This window comes from Ranitomeya variabilis, chromosome 6 (assembly GCF_051348905.1).
Source record: "Ranitomeya variabilis isolate aRanVar5 chromosome 6, aRanVar5.hap1, whole genome shotgun sequence".
Taxonomy (NCBI): domain Eukaryota; kingdom Metazoa; phylum Chordata; class Amphibia; order Anura; family Dendrobatidae; genus Ranitomeya; species Ranitomeya variabilis.
This window is the reverse complement of record NC_135237.1, coordinates 31324684-31347140: the sequence shown is the minus strand read 5'-3', so window position 1 is coordinate 31347140 and position 22457 is coordinate 31324684. Positions and strand designations below refer to the sequence as shown.

The 22457-nt window shown below is 41.7% G+C and overlaps 1 protein-coding gene across 1 annotated transcript; it reads right to left on the bottom strand.

Moving 5' to 3' along the window:
* Positions 1-1964: 1964 nt before the first annotated feature.
* On the bottom strand, positions 1965-21031 carry LOC143781518 (serum paraoxonase/arylesterase 2-like). The gene is made up of 9 exons (XM_077268151.1): positions 20849-21031; positions 16789-16859; positions 15834-15889; positions 13088-13256; positions 8979-9105; positions 8204-8404; positions 7664-7745; positions 4008-4136; positions 1965-2229 (listed from the first exon to the last, which is right to left on the bottom strand). Exons 1-9 carry the CDS (start codon positions 20920-20922, stop codon positions 2068-2070), a joined length of 1071 nt encoding a protein of 356 aa, XP_077124266.1. The 5' UTR covers positions 20923-21031; the 3' UTR covers positions 1965-2067.
* Between the last annotated feature and the right edge of the window lie 1426 nt (positions 21032-22457).

Here is a 22457-nt window from a genome sequence, read left to right as displayed (position 1 = left end):
AAAAAAAACTCCTTTCTCCACTTTAAGTCACTTCCACCACTGCCTGAAGTCATCATTAACTCTGAAAATCTGCTAAAATCCATATTGGAGTATAATCATGAACTGAGAACTCATGCTGCTCAGTAACAAAGGAGAAGTGAATGCTTAGGCTTTATAAAACAAATAATTGTTATTAAGTAATACATATAAAAAAAAAAGTTAAAAATCAAAAGGTTGTCATCGCCGCATAATGTGGGACGTTCTAGACATTGTGCCTGCTCCAAATTAAGTCGTAAAATTCAAATGTGTGCACGGAAGAGCCACGCTGATACACTGAGCATCAAAGCAGATCTCTCCAATACATCATCAGTCACTGGTATACATAGACATTTCTTGCACATTCATTGTAGCAATGTCATTGGCTCAGCTTCTCTCTAAATGTGCGCTGGCATTAGCATACATAAATCTCATTGGCTAAAGGTAATACTGTCTACACCCATCAGAAGAGTCTAGGTGTGTCTCTTAGCTTCATTTCTCCCACTTTTCTGTTTTCTCTAGACAAAGACCACCTTATCTGATCATAGACTCCATCTTGCAAGGAAAGAGATGCATGTAAGAAACAAAGATGGAGTCAGAATAGATAAATATAAATCCTGCTCTCACAAGGTGCTGAAAGATAAGTGATGCGGCGGATAATGCTAGGTAATGCAAATGATAGGAATATATCTATAGTGTTGCAGTCCACTATTGTGGTGAAGTACTATAAAAAAAAAATATTAAGAATATAAAGTGCATAAAAGTCAAGCATAATAATAGTATTGATCGAAATAAGAGCGATTGCCAGCTCATGGAGTGATCAGATTACAGCTGCCTATTGAAGGCTATGGCAGGTGAGCAGAGGCACAGACGTACCCAAGCCGTGCTGCAGCTTTCTTCTGTTTATCCAACCCCAGTGTTGGATTCACAGCTACAATGCTCAGTACTGCTGTATAATGTCCTGTTTGCTGCTCCTGAGCATGTTCTACATAGAGACAGGAGAGCAGGAATCCCTTATGTCTGTGTGTGCTGTGTATGAGAGACATCATAGCAGCAAGTGAGTCCTCGACCACTAGCTCAGAGAGAACTGAAAACTGGTTATAGAGGAGAAAACTGGTGAAAAAGTGCAGGATGCAAGTCTTATAATGGTCAGAAATAGTGTTATTTGTCATGATGGTTTATTCTGAAAAGTCGCTTGAATGGCAGGCCCAGTAAGCTACCGGAGATTAAAGGGGTTGTCCAGGATTTTATGTTTATGGCCTATCCTGAAGATAAGGGTCATCAATATCAAATAGATTGGTATCAACACTTGGCACCAAAACTGATCAGCGAAGTGCTCAGCTGAGCGGATCTGCATAGCTCTGTCAGCCATAGAGTGGTCACAGCAGGGTACCCAGCTGCCACCATTATACAGCGGACGGAGCCGTGTAGTTCTGCTCTGTTGATCACTTCTGGCTGCCACCAGCACCGAGAACAGCTGATCGTTGGCCGGAGGTTCCGGGTGTCGCACCTGATACTGATGACCTAAGAATAGGCCATCAATATAAAGTTCTGGACAACACCTTTAAGTGATATAAAATCCATATATATTGAGTTCCCCATAGTGATGGCGTCAGGCAAAAAAAATGTCAAATCCCACTTGTGCCACTTTTTACAATTCGTACAACCTTACAGCAGACAATTCTTAGTGGATCCCCCTATGGTTCCCTGTGAGACCTATAGGATTAAGAAATCTATGGTTGACGACCTCTGCGAATGGTTATTCATAGGTATCCCCATGCCACATAAACCCAAAAGTCACAAATCAGGTGGTGCCATCGTTCTCTTCGACTAGTGTGAACTTGCCCAAGTATGGTGGCATGAATCTAAACCTTGAGAGGTGTTCCCTTTTTTTTCCCTTGGAAACCATTTTGAAATTATTTTTTTAACCCCAATTTACCGTACTCAAATTATATTTTTTGGTTAAATTGAGTTTTTATTTCGGTTTATATTTAGTAAAAAAAAAAAATTCACAGTAGTTGCAGCATTTCGTCCTTCACAATTTTAGGAACGTTACTCCAGCTGGCAGAACAAGGCTCGATGGAATACTGTGCCCACCAGGAGCTTGCCTTCATATACGGACGCACAGGACGACCCCTGGATCACCGAGCCATTGTTCGCATAGACTTTGGTGATGACGGGATTATCTGAGTGAATATTCTGTACACGGAAGACCTGGAGAACAAAAGAATGAAAAAATCAGTGAAAACACCCGGAGAGGAATGGAGGCCACATGTAGGTCACGTGTGCGACGGCCCCCGAAGAGGAAGTAGTTATCTATTGATGGGCCAGATTCTCGTATCCTGATCGTAGAGCGTAGAATGGCTCCTGCACCGCAGCTAGGGGGCAGCACTCGGCAGGGCTATTCTCAGAGCCAAATGGTTGTCACTATTATTGGGGTATCCTGGCTGGATCTGCCACGATATTGGGCTCTGTGGATAACTCCATGTTGGGAGCTCCATGGCTAACTGTAGGGGGCCCTGTGGTTGGCTTTACAATGGGGGCATAGTGGCTGGGGGTGTTATTGGGCATCATATCCCATTCTATTAGGCGGCTGCATGGCTAGCTTTGTTATAAGGCACCGTGCCTTGTTCTGGTATTGGGGCACTATGGGTATGGCTTTTTGGGGAGCACTGTGTTTGGTTCTATAATAGGGCACTGGGTGAGATTCAGTTTTGGGGTTCTGTACCTACCTGCATTCTCATACTGTGCTATGTCTTCTAATGGGGGCACTGTGTCCGAGTCTGGGGGCACGACCTGTTGTGCTATGGGGCATTGTGTCTGCTTCTGTTATTAATGCACTGAGTACTGTTATCGGGGCACATTTTTATTATATACTTTTATGGGGGCATACTTTTATTTTCAATTGTTTTCTACTATGGGGTCACTTTTTTTATTATGAGGGTACTGTGTACTGATATGGGGGCACTTTTATTATTAGGAGGTTACTGTTATGGGGCTTATTTAAGTTTTAAGGGTACTATGTAGATTAATGGAGGCATTTATTTTGAAAGTACTATATACTTTTACAGAGGAACATCATTATTTTAAGGGTACTGTGTACAGTTATGGGGCACGTATTTATTATGAGGGTATTGTTTTCTGTTATGGGGCATTTTTTTAATTACGAGGATACTGGTTATGGGGCACGTTTATATTGCGAGGGTACTATACTGTTGGGGGGCACTGTTTTATGAGGTTACAGATTACTGTTATATGGCCAATCCATATATATATATCTAAAGTACTATGTACTGTTATAGGGCCACATATATATTTTGATGGTACTATATACTGTTATAGGGGCACATATATTTTGAGGGTACTATATACTGTTATAGGGGCACATATATATTTTGAGGGTACTATAAACTGTTATGGGGGCACATATGTTTTGAGGGTACTATGTACTGTCATGGTGGCACATATATGTTTTGAGGGTACTATATACTGTTATAGGGGCACACATATATATTTTCAGGTACTATTTACTGTTATGGGGGCACTTTGCTATCACTTTGCACTCACACTGTGGTAAGTGAACCCCATAGGGAAGAACCCGAGGAAGATTTATCAAAACTGTTTATCTTTGTTCATAGCAACCAATCACCGTGCAGCATTTATTTCTGAAGCTTTGGAATAATGAAAGCTGGACTGTGGTTGCTATGGGCAACAAAGACCGTGTTTAGGGTGTACTTGTACTGCCTCCATGCTGTGCTTATAATATATGTGTGACCATCATCTTGGGGGCTACTGTGTTATCAGTGGGGTAATTATCTAAACTACAGGTGGGGCCTTTGTTTCCTGCCTCCTGAAAAATCTTTCCGCCAGCAATGATTGTGCTGCCCCTTCCTTGTCATATTTATAGGCCGTGGACATCTATGTTGCTTAGCAACTGCCTGACTTCCCCTCCGGTGACCACCAGTGAATGACCCGTGTCTGTCATCACTGACCTCCGAGCCGGGGAGATCTTCTGGGTTGTACATGAAGAGCTTGAATGCGTTTGGATGAGCTCCTGTCCATATATCCCCAGTGGCGGGATCCACCGACAGGTTATCCACAAGGGTATCCAGATCTACCTCCTAGTATGCAAAAAAAGAGAGAAAAATACATTAAAAATGTGAAGAAAGATGGATAGATATGAGCAGACATACAATACAATGCAAAAGTATTAGACAATTGTGGAAATAAAATTATAGTTTATTTTTATCAGATAACAAAATGCAAAGAAGGTGAACAAAAGTGAAATCTAAGGCCTCGATCAGACGTCCATTATTTGCGTACGAGCGCCATCTGTGGTGTTCATGCACCTACAATGGTTCTTGAGGCTCTTCACATATCTGTGATTTATTGAGGACCGCGCAAAATGGCAGCGATGTGTCCGATATTGATCTGAATTTCAGATCAAAATCAGAAATGCATCAGTATGGTTCTGTGAAAAAAAAATGGAGATGAGATAGGAGAAGGTGCAGAAACTTTTTTTTTTACGGACAAGAAAGAGAAATTTGGACCAAACGCTGATAAAACTCCGATGAAACTCCGACTGAAATCACTGAGGAAACGCGGTCAGTTTTTCCTCACATATGAAAAGGATTGACGTCTGAATGAGGCCTAAGCCCCATCAATACTTGGTGACCGCCCTTCTCCTTCACCAAATCTTCTAGGTTCTTGTTCAGGGATTTTGTAGGATTATAGTCGGGAGTATGAGTAACCAATTCTACCAAGCAAATGATAATGATTAATATTTCCATGTGTAGGTTGGTACACAGTTATTAAAGGGAACTTGTCACCCCCGTTTTTTCAATATGAGGTAAAAATAGTGTTCAATAGGGCCTGAGCTGTGCTGTACAATGGTGCCTTTATTATCCCCTGATTCCCCACCTTTGCTGCCAAAATACCTTAGTAAAGTCGCCGTTTTCGGCTGTCAATCACGCAGGTCTGGTCAAATGGGCGTTGTGAAATCGTTGTTTCTCCCCCACCTCTTCACAGATCGCGCTCTTTTTTTGCCGTTGCATAGTGCATTTGGCTGTTGTACATGCGCAGTATGTATTGCACAGAGGTTACAGTGAAGAGACTGTAATGCGCAGGCGCGAAACACTACGCCAACGCCGGGAAGAAAAGCAAGAGGTGGGGGAGAAACAGCGATTTCATATCGCCCATTTGACCAGACCTGCGTGATTGACAGCCGAAAACGGCGACTTTACTAAGGTATTTTAGCAGCAAAGGTGGGGAATCAGGGGATAATAAAGGCACCATTGTACAGCACAGCTCAGGCCCTATTGAACACTATTTTTACCTCATATTGAAAAAACGGGGTGACAGGTTCCCTTTAGCTGAAACTGAAACAACTGTGTGGGAGGCTTAATCTGGGTGAGGAACAGCAAAAGGGTGCTATCTTTAGGTTCATTGTCCTGCTGGAGAATACATTTGGAGCCAATCCGATGCCTCCCTGATGGTTTTACAAGATGGCTGTTGTTCTCAGCATTGAAGACACCATTTATGTGGACAAAATCACCAACTCTATTTACTACATCCTGCAGACCCTCATTATGGTGCCAAACTGCCTTTTATTTTAGCCAAACATTTCACATTTTAGTTCATGAGTCCACAGAACTTGCTGCTGTTTATCTGCACAATCCCTATGTTTTTGTGTTCAGTTTAATCACATGGTCGTGTTTCCATGTAGAAGGTCTGCTTTTGAATGCAGTTCTTCTATGCAGACCACTTCTAACCAGACTTCTCCGAACAATTGATGGATGCATTTTGGCCTCACTGGTTGCTACAAGTTCTGAGTTGATGGCACTGCTGGACATCTTCCGATTTCAAAGGAAAGTAATCACGACGATGTGTCTTTCATCTACTGCACTAAGGGTACCGTTACACTAAACGATTTACCAACGATCACGACCAGCGATACGACCTGGCCGTGATCGTTGGTAAGTCGTTGTGTGGTCGCTGGAGAGCTGTCACACAGACAGCTCTCCAGCGACCAACGATGCCGAAGTCCCCGGGTAACCAGGGTAAACATCGGGTTACTAAGCGCAGGGCCGCGCTTAGTAACCCGATGTTTACCCTGGTTACCATTGTAAATGTAAAAAATAAAAACACTACATACTCAACTTATGATGTCTGTCACGTCCCCCGCTGGCGGCTTCCCGCACTGACTGTGTCAGTGCCGGCCGTAAAGCACAGCACAGCGGTGACGTCACCGCTGTGCTCTGCTTTTAGTTTACGGCCGGCGCTCACAGTCAGGGCGGGAAGCAGACGGCGGGGGACGTGACAGACACCGGAAGGTGAGTATGTACTGTTTTTTTTTTTTACATTTACAATGGTAACCAGGGTAAATGGCCCTGCGCTTAGTTACCCGATGTTTACCCTGGTTACAAGCGAACACATCGCTGGATCGGTGTCACACACACCGATCCAGCGATGACAGCAGGTGATCCAGCGACTAAATAAAGTTTCAAACGATCTGCTACGACGTACGATTCTCAACTGGGTCCCTGATCGCTGCTGCGTGTCAGACACAGCGATATCGTATGGATATCGCTGGAACGTCACGGATCGTGCCGTCGTAGCGACCAAAGTGCCACTGTGAGACGGTACCCTAAGTTTCCTTGGCCGACCACTTCGTCTACAGTCCTAAACTTTGTCCATTTTTTGTGCTTCTTCAAAAGAGCTTGAAGAGCACATGATGAAACCCCAGTCTGCTTCGAAATCTTTGCCTTGGAAGAGACCTGGCTGATGCAGTATACCTTGTGTCTTGTTGCTGTGCTCAGTATTTCTAGGGTCTATGACCTGTGTCATGAATCTGCCGTCCAAAATCTCACCTTTGTAGCAGAGTTTGGCTGTTCCTCACCCAAATTAAAGCGGTCATCCAGCATTATTTTTTTTTTACTGTGAGCGTAAACACTAACAGGCAAGTGCCTGCACAGAGTGGTCATTGGATGCTCCTTCCGGCGATTTGGCTGCTCCACTTCAACTGAACAGCTTTTCTTCTTCCGGACTGTTCTGTTGATGAGGCGTGACTGCAGCATGCATCATGTTGATTGACAGCCAGCTCCCCACAGGCAGCAGGGAACCAGCTGTCAATCATTATGACATCAACAATAACACCCTGTAGACAGAGCGGAGAAGAAGCCGCTGCCCTGTCAATAGATAGATAGAAAATAGATAGATTGATAATAGATAGATAATGATAGCTAGATAATGGATAGATAATTGATAGATTATAGATTGATAGATAATAGATAGAAAAATTATAGATAGGTAGATGATAGATAGATAGTTGATAGATAGATTTTTTTTAGATAGATGATAGATAATAGATGATAGATTTTTTTATTTTTTCAGATAGATAATAGATAGATATTAGATAGATAATGATAGATAGATAATGATAGATAATAGATAGATAATAGACAGATAGATAATAGATAGATAGATAATAATAGATAGATACCGTAGATAGATAGATGATAGATAGTACATAGATAATAGATAGATAATGGATAGATAATAGGTAGATGATTGATCGATAGATAATAGATAGATAGATAATAGACAGATAGTACATCTCTATATTTGACAGACAGATCTATAGTTTTACCTTTACTGGGGTGAGGGACCAATCTTCATTTTTCTTGTAGACACTGATGGTGTGAGCTGTGACATCGGCAGCATAGATAAATCTAGAACAAGACACAAATGTCACAGTAAAACAATACGGAATTTACTGAACTGCTTTGCATTAACCCTTTCACTCTCAAGACTTTAAACAAATAAAAAGCTGAATTGTGAAGTAATAAAAAAAAAATCCTACTACGCCTCATAGCTGTTGCCAACAGACAAGTTAGACGGGACCCTTTTGCCGAGTAAACCACCAAATGATATACGGTATTTTGAAAGTAACTTTAGTTTACTTTTTGGGCGCGGCTCCTGTAACAGTGAAGAATATAGGGGATAGCAGAACACTGCCCCCTATTGGTGGGGCACTTGTAATTTCATTGGATCTCGTAGGTCAGTGGGATAGGAAACTAGACTGCGGCGTATTCCACCCTGGGAATGTGGCGAGTGTCATCCTCGTAGCCGGTGCGCTTTGTCTCATATGACCCCCCATGGATTGGTTGGCAATGAGAAGACTGCTTACTTTTTGTCTTTAGACATGGCGATTCCATTGCCGCTATAGAATCCTGTGACCACTTTCCTGACGTCCCCGGGGCTGTAATACACGACGCCGGTCCATCGCAATCCGACCGCAAGTTCCACAGCTCTCATGGAGGCGCTGTCAAAGTAGTAATCAATGGTGGCGTAGAAGCTCTCGGGCCCAACGGCAACAACATCATTAACACTAAAGAAAGAAAAAAGTAGAAAACCGTTACAGGGGATGACCAGGATGTTTTTCCAGAAACAGCACCACTCTCAGTGAAAGGCCATGTCTGGTATTGCTTGTTGTGTTCCACTGACTTGAAAGAAGAAGAGCCGCAATACCCGACACGGCCTATGTACAGAAGTGGCGCTGTCTAGGAAAAGAGAAATAACTATTGTGTTAATCCTGGATATCTCCTTTATCAGCCATAAGTGCAGATGTCAAGTCAGCTCACTTTTCCATAAAATACCAGGAATTGATTTCTGTCTGTATTTATTTAGGGGTCTGGATTCATTTAATTCATTCATTTATTTGTTCAGGAGTTTTGTGTTAATTTAAGGGGTCTGATTTGGAGTCTGTGTTTGTTAGGCATGTGGATTAGGGTCTGGTTTAATTTTAGGGGTCTGGTTTAAGGTCTGTATACATAACCAACATTTTTTATGGCGCTTCATACTCCACTTTTCGAAATCTCCTGGATTTTTCTCTCGGATCTCAGCATCGATTACGGTATATACAATTTTTCGTAACTGAACGGTCTTTTCAGCTGGTTCTGTACCTGTTGAGAAGTTTATGTCTCACTGTTTTCAGATGGATAAGAGAATTTTCTTCCCGTACGAATCTAAATATCTCAATAACGGACTTTAAGTGAGGATGATTCACCACAAAGAGATAAACTGTGCCATCTGTAAGAAGGAAGACAGAGAGAAATTACGAGAGAACACCGGGGGCTTTGTGGGATGTCCAAGTTATAGGGCTGCAATTCTCTATGTGGCCACCAGGGGGATGTGAACTCATTATTCAAATCCCTTTGTTGTGAGCTCCCTCTAGTGGTGGCTGGAGGAAGCCAGAATATTATTATTTATAGGGAACAGTTCACATTATGTGTGCAGTCTGATCTGCGGGTGAAGAAGATTGATACGAGTGTATACGATACTTTTATAGAGAAAATATTCAGTACAACTAGCATTTTATTTATTTCTATCCTTCCTTCGGAGTCCAGTGGGCGGTCCTATTCAGAGATTGACTGCGCAACGTGTTAAATGTACCGCTTTACAACTTTATGCATTAACTTTGACATTTTTTTGCAAACACCCAGCCCAAAATCACCATGATTTAACTCCAAAAAAAAAGTTTACATGAAAAACCCTGATGGAAATCAGGAGACTCTAAGATAAAAATCTGATTTTTCAAACAATTTTTATGAAAGATCTACCGTTTTAGGTCTACAGCTCCTAAGCAGACCATGTGTCTCCATGGCAACAGACTACAAACGCTGTGTAGTCTGAGCCACCAGATGCATCTGCCTCATCGTTTTCTGACCACAACATTGCAAGAAAATAGGGCAAAGGGAATGGAGTCCACACAATGTGTCATTGTTGTATCCATGCAAGATACATTGGTTTGCATAGGAGCTGCATACACAAACAAAACAGTTGATTATTTTTTAATAAAGACGATTTGCAAAGTACATTCATTTTTCTTTAGAAGCACATGAGGAATAGTTGTAAGGCTATGTGCACATGTTGAGTATTTGCAGAAATTTCCGCAAGGTTTCTGAATCTCTTGGCAGGAAAAAAGCTGCGGAAAAAACGCGCTTGTTGACGTGTTTTTGGTGCTTTTTTGCATGCCTTTTTTATGCGTTTTTGTACAGCGAAGAAGGCTTCTAAATAAAGATACTTGAACAAAAAGTTTTGTGATGTAATTTCTTGGTTCAACACCACCTTTTTCATGCTGATGCAGTGTGGCATCAGGGTAATGGGATTAGGGCTTTGTGTCCGCAGCTGTCAGTGATACACTGACAGTAGGTAATCGCTCCCGCAGTGTATCACTGAGCTGCCATGAGAAAGTTCTCACACAGCAGTGCTGTAAGTGAGAGCACCGAAGCTTATCAGCTGATGAACTCTTACAACAGCTCAGTGATACACTGCGGGAGCAATTACCTCCTGTCAGTGTATCGCCGGCGGCCGGGTAGATTGGTCACATCTCCTGATGTGACTGTTCTACACATGAGATCGCCGTGGGACACTCACGATTACCTGGACTACGGCGGACAGGTGAGTATATGGTTTTTCATTATTTTACATTATTTCTAGGAGAAGAGGGCATCGTGGATTTGGTGTTAGGAGAGTATAATGAGGGGGTTTTTTTTCATTTGAATGTGTATGTAATAATTTTTTTTTTTTTGCGCCAGCAAATGAGAATATGTCTCCCATCAGGGGCACCTGCTGTCATTGCAGACATAGTCCAATGGGAGCAGTAGTCTCATCAGCCCACGCCTGCTGACCTGCGGTAAGTTTTTGACTGCATGTCACCGCTGTGGGTCACAGTCACAGCTGCGGGGTCATACTGACATCTGACAGCATAACCCCGCAATGCTCTGACCCATGGTAACATCTCCCGGTGGTAGTGTTAGTGCAGGTCACCGCTGTGGGTCACAGTTACAGCTGCAGGGGTCACGCTGACAATTGACAGCATGACCCCGCAGCGATGGTCTTACCGGTGGTAGCGTTACTGCGGGTGGCAGTCACAGCTGCAGGGTCAATCTGACGGCATGACCCCGCAGCATTGTGACCGACGGTCTTACTGGCTGTAGCGTTACCACCAATAAAAACTACCGCGCCAGTGTTTCCCACGCTGTCACACAGGTGACAGCGGGGGGAACACCATAGGAAGCTGGTAAAACGCGAAACAAGAACTCAGTAAATCTGCAAACATTTTCATACCTGCGTTTTTGCTGCGGATTTGATTGACTCAATTGAAGTCAATGGGTGAAAAACGCTGCAGAAACGCATAAAGAATTGACATGCTGCAGAAAAAAAACGCACTGCGAATACTCAAAGAAAATTTACTGATCATGTGCACAACACTACAAGATTGAATTAGCTTGCATAAGGATTCCCTAGAGTATTTGCTCCATTTCCACGCAGAAAAACCGTCACGAAAAAGCATCAAAAACGCACTGTGTGCATATAGCCTAAAAGTGCACGCGCCCTTCAGGCTTCTTTGTGTTTTATCTGCACTGGTTTTATTACATGAGGTCATTTCCCCTCGGTTGAACTTCACATTGGCTGGTGTCCAGCGTTAATTGGCCGCCTCCAGATCAGTGACATTGATATGTGTCCTGTGGTATAATAATCGTGAGCCTTGTGTTTAGGCCCAAGACTTTCTTAGGTGACCTTGAAAAAGTGTTTACACCGAGCTCCAGGCTGCAGAATACGTCTTCTCTCCTACTTCCCAGGTGCGTGATTACATTTGCAACTTTGAACATAAAACCTCTAAACACCCCTGACATGTCTACTATACATTTCCCATTAAAAAAATATATATATATTTTGGAACAATTCTGAAATATGATGATCCTCTATTATTCCTCCTGGAAATGTGTGACTAATCTGATGATTGGCGGTGTCTGCATGCTCCAGAGGTGACCGTGCAGACCCAATTGATAAGGAGACGGCCAATTGTTAATTTATTCATTAATTCTAAGAGGAATAACAGAGGAACAACTTACAATTTCTCCAGAATTATCCACATTTTTTATTTATTACATATACATTAAATATACTGTACACGTCAGGATCATCGTCTTTAATCTGGACAATCTGTGCTACTGTAGAATAAATCTTTGCTGGTCAGTGGCAGTGACAAAGAGAATTAAAGGGATTGTCCGGTTTGGTCAATCTTTTCTGATCACAGAATATCCAAAAACCAAATGTACTAAGCAACGAGTGTTCAATTTCCCTGCAGCACCTCCACAGGAGAAATGAGGTATTACAAGGCAGTCATTGAAATTATTCAGCTATTCATGGGTCCTCCAGAGCAAGAGATGATTTTTGTAGCTGCTCTCGGCTTTTGACAATTGATGAGAGATTAGTAGAACTAAACTAAGCCAAGGAACCAGCCCCCTTCATGCTTCATTTAATCATATACAATTTCATTTTTTTTTTTTTTTTTAACAAAACATCCCCTTTAATTAGTTGTGTAAGATTTCATTCTGGGTGTTCTATTAGTGACTACAGAGCAGGAGAAGGACTGGTCATTCTAGTTACAAGTAAGCTGAGCAGCAGCACTCAATGTCAGGCAGCAGCTGCAAAAGCAAACAAGATTTTAGGGTGTATAAAAAATATAAAATCCTGTGATCCTAACATATTATTACCTCTCTATAATTATATTATCACCTCTCCACAAATGGATTATTACCCTTCTATAAATCACTTGTGGACCGGAGTCTTTTTTTTCAACCTAAGTAACTATAGTCGCCAGCAGTCCCAATTTTTCAGATACAGTCCTGGCAAATTTGGGGCTGTTCCAAGAAAAAAAAGAGGTAGGATTTAAGTAAATCCTGCCCATAAGTGAGTGGATTCTTTTAGGAGGTTTTCCGGGTAGGTGGGGATGGGGTTGGTTTTAGACATTCCAATAATAAGCATGGGGTCTTTGGGAAAGTTGTGGATGCATGGGGTTGTCCCCATGTATTATATTGTTGATGACTCCCACCTAAGTAGGTGATATCTAAAGAGGTTTATGCAAAACTTGTGCAAAGTAAAAGTGTAGCATGAGCCCCTTTAAAAATGAGAGCTGAACTCTGATTGGTTATTATCCAGTAGTACTGATAAATTCCCGCCCATGAGGATTCTATTTGGAAGGAATCAGTCCTGGACATCTTACCCTTTTCATCAATGTACAGGCTAATCCCATGAGGGTTAAAGGAATCTGTGTCGAAGCCTTCACTGATGCGTAGAGGTATTGGACTGAGGCCACCATCCTTCAGGTCTAAGAGGAGGATTTGTCCAGGTTCATCGGGAGCAAAGCTCTTCAGCATATCATACTTCAGACCCTAAAAAATGTGCAGCAAAATTTTTTTTATATAGCAGCCATCTCTCATTTCGAATATGGTGACTTTAAAGGGGTTGTCCTATTTTGAACCTTATTATCCTTATTTGAACTTAAAGGGTTTGGTCACTACTTTTTTTTTTATTGATGGCCAACCCTAACCAAAGGCCATAAATATATCAATGGGGTCGGTACGACACCCAACACCCCTGCTGATCAGCTGTTAATGGTGGAAGTTCTCCTATGCTGCCGGAACACAGCAGCTCCATCATTTCCATAGTGTCTGCGGCCCGGTACGGCAGATCTACCCCCCTATAATAGGGTGTCTCACCCCCACCAATCATATATTAATGGCCTATTATATGGATAGTCCATCAATAAAAAAGTAGTGGCCAAACCCTTTAATCCTGCTCTCAGTGGATACAATTGTATCAGTGCTGACAATGCTCTGTGGAATCCAGACTGATACATTGTAGCAAACGAGCAGAGAGGTTTGTGCTGTGTTTAGCTCACAGAGCATTGTCTGCACTGGATACAATTGTATCCACTGAGAGCCGGACTACTGTATGGGCTGGAGGACGACCTCTTCATGGGAATAAGAATGCTATGTATGGATGCGTAGAACTGTGTGTTACTTGTAACGTCTTATTTTGTTTGTACAAGTTCCCTCCGAGTTATAAAATGCTGCGGAATTAAAATTATTATTATAATTAGGATTATTAGTATTACAAAGACCTTGAAAATGACGAGGAGCTGGAGCATAAAGTCTATTGGAAAGTTGTAGAACTTTTCATTCATCCAGAAGTAAAACCTTTATAACGATGATGGGGCATGATTTTCTTTTCACTCTTTCAGTATAAAGGATGAAAGGTCATAGTCATAGATAAGATGGATGTAAAAGGTCTTCACAGTCTGTAAGTCTTATCAGTACGAGTCTCCCGGAATATATACTAAAGTCCACGAAACCCTAAAAATACTTCTGCAACTGTCACTGTGACTGCGCACCCGGAGCGGGGGAGGGGGGTGTTGTTTGAAAATATAAGAAAATGACATAATCAATGAGAGATATAGAATCTATTCAGTGGTCGCCAATCCCGCACTAGGATATTACTTTTCCTTACGTACTCATGCACCTCCCAATATTTCACTCCCTATATGAGAAATATTATTTTATAGGTTACAAATAGATTGCTACAAGCTGATGTACATTTTCTTCCTATTGATATAGTTTTTCTACTTGCTGATGTAATTTTCTACTTGCTGGTTTCATCCCTCTACTTACTGACATTATACCTCTAATTGCTAATCACGTTGCTCTACTTACTGGCATCTTTTTTTTTACCTTACTGATGTCATCCCTTTACTTGCTGATGTCATTCTTCTATTTTCCTACATAATTTTCTACTTGCTGATGTCATCCCTTTACTTGCTGATGTCATTCCTCTATTTTCCCAGATCATTTTTTACTTACTGATGTTATTCTTCCATTTTCCTGTTATTTTCTACTTGCTGGTGTCATCTCTTTACTTGCTGATGTCATTCTTCTATTTTCCTATATCATTTTCCACTTCCTGATGTCATCCCTTTACTTGCTGACATCATTCCTCTATTTTCCTACATAATTTTCTACTTGCTGGTGTCATCCCTTTACTTGCTGATGCCATTCTTCTATTTTCCTACATCATTTTCCACTTCCTGATGTCATCCCTTTACTTGCTGACATCATTCCTCTACTTTCCTACATCATTTTCTACTTGCTGGTGTCATCCCTTTACTTGCTGATGTCATTTTTCTATTTTCCTACATAATTTTCTACTTGCTGATGTCATCCCTATACTTGCTGATGTCATTCCTCTATATTCCTAGATCATTTTTTACTTGCTGATGTCATCCCTTTACTTGCTGATGTCATTCCTGTATTTTCCTACATCATTTTCTACTTCCTGATGTCATCCCTTTACTTGCTGATGTCATTCTTCTATTTTCCTACATCATTTTCTACTTGCTGATGTCATCCCTTCACTTGCTGATGTCATCCCTCTATTTTCCTAGATGATTTTTTACTTGCTGATGTCATTCTTTTATTTTCCTACATCATTTTCTACTTCCTGATGTCATCCCTTTACTTGCTGATGTCATTCCTCTATTTTCCTAGATCATTTTTTACTTGCTGATGTCATCCCTTTACTTGCTGATGTCATTCTTCTATTTTCCTATGTTATTGTCTACTTGCTGATGTCATCCCTTTACTTGCTGATGTCATTCCTCTATTTTCCTGTCATTCCTCTATTTTCCTGTCATTCCTCTATTTTCCTATGTCATTTTATACTTGCTGATGTCATCCCTTTAATGCCGATGTCATTCTCCTATTTTCCTATGCTATTTTCTACTCGCTGATGTCAACGCTCTACTTTCTGATATAACTCCTCTTCTTGCAGAGGCTATTTTCTATTCTTTAATGTCATCACTCTATTTTCTGTTCTCATTGCCCTTCTCACCGGCTCACCCACTTTTCTACTTGCTGATGTCATTTTTCTACATCAATCTCTGTGACATATTTCAAGAAATAGCAAATACTCACAGTACTAATAAAGGCCAAACCATTAGGAAGGATTTCAATATCTTCAGAACCGGCTTCTGCAAAGGAAAACAACATGAGGTTACAAGAGATTCTTTATTACAGAGCTGCATTCACAATCCTACAAGCTTCAGATTTAAAAAATCGCTAAGCATTCCCTGCTTGTTCACTGTCTGCACAGAGATCTGGCGAGTTCTGCTCCAGGAAATGTAATCTTTACACCAGACCATGGTAAAAAGAAAAAAAAAGGTTGCTGACTATTCTTTTTAGAAGTTTAAAACATGGTCCTAAAATAAAGAAAACACTCATCTCCCGCACCCCAAGACCCTACACCGCTGCCCATGTCCTTGGCTGGTCTCAAGGCTTTCTCTACCGGTAGCGGACATCAGATGACCACTACAGCCAATCAACAGGCACTAATTGGCTGCATTGGTCATGTTCCATCAGATAGATTGTCTGCAGCGTTCATCTAAGTGGTCATATGGATGAGTAAATGTTTCTTTTTGTTGTTAAGTCCACCTTTGGTCCATATTTATTTGATAGGCCGCCATAACAATGAAGGGGCTCCGAGGCTCCTTAAAATGCTGAGCAGCTCACCCTATTCTAGGTCATAATGGGTGGTCGCCTTCCCCAATAGGACATATAAAAAGGGGTCAGTGAAAATCTATCCATGGTCCAGTTACTCAACGTTGGCCATGGTATTGAATCCAGACCCAAGGACCGGGTATGAGGAATAAGGTTCTTATCATAGCCTGAACCACAATCATGGTTTCTGAACATTGTGCTGAGGTTCCATACTGTGACATCCATGGATCATGGGACGCCCCGTGCTGGAACCACAAGAGCCACTGATTTCGGAGACGGATTTATAAGGTCCGGATCCTTTATTTGTAAGATTTATATGTTTTAGGTTTCATTACAAGATGTCATGCAGATAACATGCAATGTAAAAACCCACCTATCCCTTTCAGGAGTTGACAGTTTGGGAGGTCTACCGGCTCCACTTCATTGAAGATTTTGGCTCTATGGCTACAAAAAAATAATAATAATAAGTCATAAAATCTCATATGGGATATAGAAAAAAAATATATATTCATAAATAATAGAGTGTGTTTTGATTACCATGGGAAAAAAGAAAATCCCTGCATGTGTTGCCGCTGTCGAACAGCCACGAAACCTGAAGCCGCAGAGACTCAAACACATTTTTCGAGTGGCCGAACTCACTCTGTTAGCACCCGAGCATACTCAGATAACGCCTGATCCGAGCACGCTCACTTATCACTAGCAGAGGAAGCTTAGAAAAGGGAGTAGGTCTAAATTAAGCTGTTGATTTCCAGGATTGATATGGTTGAATATGCCATGCTAGCTATGTGTCATCACTTTAAAAGATGTGATTACCACTTTAAGTCTTGTATAGTCTAAAAAAAGGGCTACCCCATATTATAGATTTATAGCAAAGAGCTGCTGCTGTGTTCGGTTTATTACGCTATAGTTGTACGTTATAAGCATATAAAACACAATAAGGAAGGATGAAAAACTATTACTAGTGAGCACTCAATGCCAGTCTGCTGCATGGAAAGCTACGTAAATATTATCTTGCGGAAGAAAGGAAATGGCCTCAGAAGAAGGAGGAGATACTACTTTATCAAATACAGGTGAAATCACATTTTAGGACGTCCTGCGTGTTTGCCCTTTAATTGTAAGCAGCGCTGCATTAATTGCCATTCTCCACTGATCTTTGCTTACATAATAGTAGAGACCTTTACACCAGATCCGCACGGCCTTGGACAATGCTTTGTGCAGACATTTGTACAGATTTCACAACGTTTTATCATATTCCAATATTGTATGATGATGATGACCTGTGAGGGGTCCTGAACTTGGGGGGCTCATTGCCAAAAAGTAAGATAAAATGAAATGAGGGCACAAATACAGACTGACAAGTAGCAGAGCGGTAATAGGCATAGAAATAAGTTCCAAAGACGGAAGAAGAAGAATTGTACAGGAAGCAAACTAAACACCATGATGAGAAATTTTGGAGGGCTAAAGGTTTGCTTAGGCTTTTGTCATAGTTGTATATGGAAGATTGTACATTTTGGGGGAAATCTACTCTATATACACATGCCATTTTAGGCTATGTGCACACGTAGGAAATGTTGTGCAGAATTTTCTGCACTAAATCTGCATCTCCTTGCAGAAAACGCAGGTGCGTTTTTTGTGCAGTTTTTGTGCAGAATTTACCACTGTAGATTTCTATTAATGGAGGGGTGCAGAAACGCTGCAGAACTGCACAAAAGAAGTGACATGCACTTCTTTGAAATCTGCAGCGTTTCTGCGCAGATTTTTCTGCACCATGTGCACAGTTTTTTTTTTCCCATTGATTTACATTGTACTGTAAATCACAGTGCAGTTCTGCAGCGTTTCTGCAGCAGAAAAATCTGCTGCAGTTCTGCACCAATTCTGCACTAAATCTGCATCGTGTGCACATACCCTAATACTTTGTTTGAATGAATCTCTAATGAGAGAACAAAACGAAGAAAGATTTGATAATAAACTAAAATAATAGTGCACAATGCCAGTCTGCTGTATTGAAAGATTGAAAGCCAACTCAATATTGTCGTGTTTTAAAAGTTTTAGAACAGACTTGGTTGCAAAATAAATAAAAATGTACTGGAACATTATAGGAATTACTATTTCCCTTAAGAAAAAGCTGTTGGGCAATATACACATTATATACAGTATATAAAGACACCAAAAAGTGTTTTCACATCTTAAAGCATATTCACAAGATAGGTAAAAAAAAAAAAAGTCACACCTCTAGGACTTCTGTCTGGAAGCAGGGTCCCACAGTGTCGGACTGGGGAGGCAAGGGCACACCAGTGACATTAACTCTGCGAGGCCCATTATTAAGCTACATGCAAATATTACACTGCCATCACTCGCAAATTTCCTTCTGCTTCTATACACTCCCTGACAGAAGTTATGTCGCTTATCCATGTTATGTAAATAAAAGCTTATAACCTGACGTTAAATTCATCCATCGGTTGTACAAATTATTCTTTTGAAAGCTGAAACCCTCCGAAATGTGGTTTAGGTTAAGAAAATAAATTGCCATCAATGCAGAAATATTGATCAGTTAATGGACACAGAATGGTCAGATTTTGGCAAGACAAAAGTTTTGTCGCCTGGTCATATAATGCACCCAATCCTAGTTTACATCCTCACCTGTGCTCAGTAAAAGATCGGTTAATTAGTGTGTGTGTATAAAAAGAAACCCCGCTCCCCAGACCTTCACTTGAACTGCAACTTGAGCTCTGACAACATGCCAAAAATCCACCCTGCGACCAAAGCCTCCATTATCAAGAGGCTGAAGAGCAGATCCACTGCAGAGGTGGCTGGCACCTTTAATGTGTCTCAGCATCAAGTACAAAGAATTAAAAAAAGATTTGAAGAGACTGGAGATGTGTTTGACAAGTCCAGGTCTGGCAGACCCCGCAAGACAACTGCTCAGGAGGAACGTTTGTTGGTTAGAAAATCCAAAGTAAGCCCCTCTTCCACTGCAGCAGAGCTCCAACAGGCCTGGTCACCTCAAGTCCCTGTGTCAACTAGAACAGTTTGTAGGATTCTGTCTGCAAATGGCCTCCATGGTCGAATCAGTGCCCAGAAGCCAGCACTAAGCAAAAGGCAAATAAAAAAAACATGTGGTATTTGGCAAAGTCCCACAACCTGCTAAACAGATGGACGCTGGAAAAGTGGCAGAAGGTGGATTTCTCTGATGAATCTTCAGTAGAATTACACGATACTGCATACCTACTGGAGCCCGTATGGATCCAAAATACACCCAGAAAACAGTTACATTTGGTGGTGGAAAGATCATGGTCTGGGGCTTTTATTTACATAACATGGATGAGCGACATAACTTCGGTCAGGGAGTGTAGATTAGAATCCTAGCGAGATTGTTGGGTGAATGAGGAGATGCTCATTTTGTCTGTACACAGAGAATCAAATATATTGGGCAAACTGCTGCTCAAGTTGGGGATAAGTGACTGCATAGGGGCCCACCGGGGAATTCACCTGTCACCCCGTGGGCCAGTCCAGACCTGGACAGTCAAGCAAATAAGGCAGCACACTGCAGCGCTAAAACATGCAAACATGAAACACGAAAATTGAACTGCATTACTGCACTAGAAATATGAAAAATGAGAGCGTTTAGCGCTTAAAAAAGGCCAATTTTATGTGTACCTGGTAGCCACTTTACGGCATCTCTCTAATACCAGGTCCTATGCTTTCCTTCCTCGCTGAGAACAAACATCTCCATCTGAATGGGTGCCTATGAAAACCTCTTATGAGAGTAACATTCTCTCTCTCTGTGGAGGGGGACTGGACCTGTTGCAATTGAAACACCTGTGACTAGGAGGCGGAGTGCTTGGTCAGAAGGCTAAGGGTATGTGCACACGTCAGGATTTTGTCAGGATTTTTCATCAGGTTTTGTAGCCAAAACCAGGAGTGGGTGATAAATGCAGAAGTGGTGCATATGTTTCTTTTATACTTTTCCTCTAATTGTTCCACTCCTAGTTTTGGCTACAAATCCTGATGAAAAATCCTGACAAAATCCTGACGTGTGCACATACCCTAAATCATACATTTCAAAAAACTGACCGTCAGGAGTTGGTGACTCTAAGGTTCAGCACCTGTTCACACTTAGTCTATGTTTGGATGTGACGGTCAGTTTTTTGAGAAGTCCAGACCTGGAGTCCCACATTATCAATGACTGCGCTTGCTCGTCTCCCTTCATTCAATTCTGTAGGAACACATCTGAGCAAACATACAAGACCCAGAATTTCTTGACGAGTCTCGTGCACAGATCAGACATTGTGAAGATGCAATTACAACAATAGTGATTAACAATTAACTGAGCGCTAATCCAAGATATTGTCGGCAAGTCCAGGTCTGCAACAAAAATGCCGGGAAGTTAGAAAAGTTAAAAGTAGTGAAGAAAAGAAAAACAAGTCACTTACCAAAAATTCAGGATCCTTTCCCCCAGGAGAGCGAGGACTGCCCCAACAAGGGTGATTTTTAACAGTTTCCCCATGTCTGCACTGCCGTCCTTGGTTTCTTAGCTGAATTTTATGACATAAGAGCCGGAGATCCAGGGGATGATATCTGATCGCAGCCGCACAACCACTGAGTGCTAGAACTTGTATTACCTGCCTTTTATTTGTAAACCTGTCACACCAGCACCTTTCAGACCCTGCCAAGTTATCTTTTTATTGATTTATTGTTGCAGGTTGTAGTTTTATTGGTGACATATTAGTAGTTGCTATTGATAATTATAGTTCTTGCACACAGTAATTATTATTATTTTTTTTACCATAGAGGAGCACTATTTTTTCCCACTTCATAAATGAAAGAATTCTGAAATATGCAGTCACCACTAGATGGAGCTAAGGAATCACACAAATAGTATTCAACTTAAAGGGACTGCCTAAAAATCAGAACTGTCTTTTCTGAAAGCTGGAGAACCCCAAGTGATCACAAGAATGGGGTCTCTAAGTTCCCTGGTCATTCTCTATGGCAAAGAAGGAAGAGGTCGTGTATGCGCTCTGCTGCTAAATTCGTTGTATAATAGATGGAGATAGCAGAATATAGGATCTCTTTCTGTGAGTCCTATAAAGAGCAATTGAAGTAGAAGTGCACACATGAGCAATCTGCTTCCTGCTCTGCCAGTCCCATAGAGAATGAATAGAACATTAGGGCGCATGCGCAACCTGACCTCCATTTATACAAAGGACACCTGTTCTCATGATTACTGGTGGTCCCAGTGGGCAGACGTCCTTTGACATTAAGATGACCCAGTCTGGAAAATTGTAGAACCTTGAAGGTCTCCTTAAGTGCAGTCATGAAAACCATCAATTGTTATGATGATGCTGGCTCTCATGATGACCACCTCAGGAAAGGGAGACCAAGAATGACCTCAGCTGCAGAGGGTAAGTTCATCAGAGTTCTAATCTGCAGAATCGACACATTGACAGCACCTAAGTTAACAGCCTTCATCAATGATGCACAGACATCAAGTAGCAGACAGATCTAAACAGCCACTGTCCAGAAGAGACTGCAAGAGGCAGCCATTATGGTTGATGCCTCTACTGAAGACTGCAAACAAGAAGAGACTTGTTTGGGCCAAGCGACAAAAGGACAGGACAGTAGCCGAGTGGAAATCTATACTGTGGTCCAAGCAGTCAAAATTTTAGATTTTTGGTACCAATCTCCACGCATTTGTGAGATGCAAAAAAGGTGAGCGGATGGCTTCTATGTGTGGTGCCCACTGTAAAGCATAGAGGGGATGTGTGATTATGAGGGGGAGTTTGCTGCAGACCGTGTTGGTAATTTACTCCAAAATCAAGGCACATTTCACACCATCATACTGTAACCACGATCCCATCTGGTTCTTACTTAGTGGGACATATAATTTATATTTCAACAGGACCCAAAACACCTCCAGGCTATGTGAGGGGTAAGTGACCAAGAATGAGAGGGATGGAGGCTGCGTCAGATGATTTGGCCTCCACAATCACCCAGACTCAACCCAATAAAGATGGTTTTGGATGAGTAGGACGCAGAGTGAAG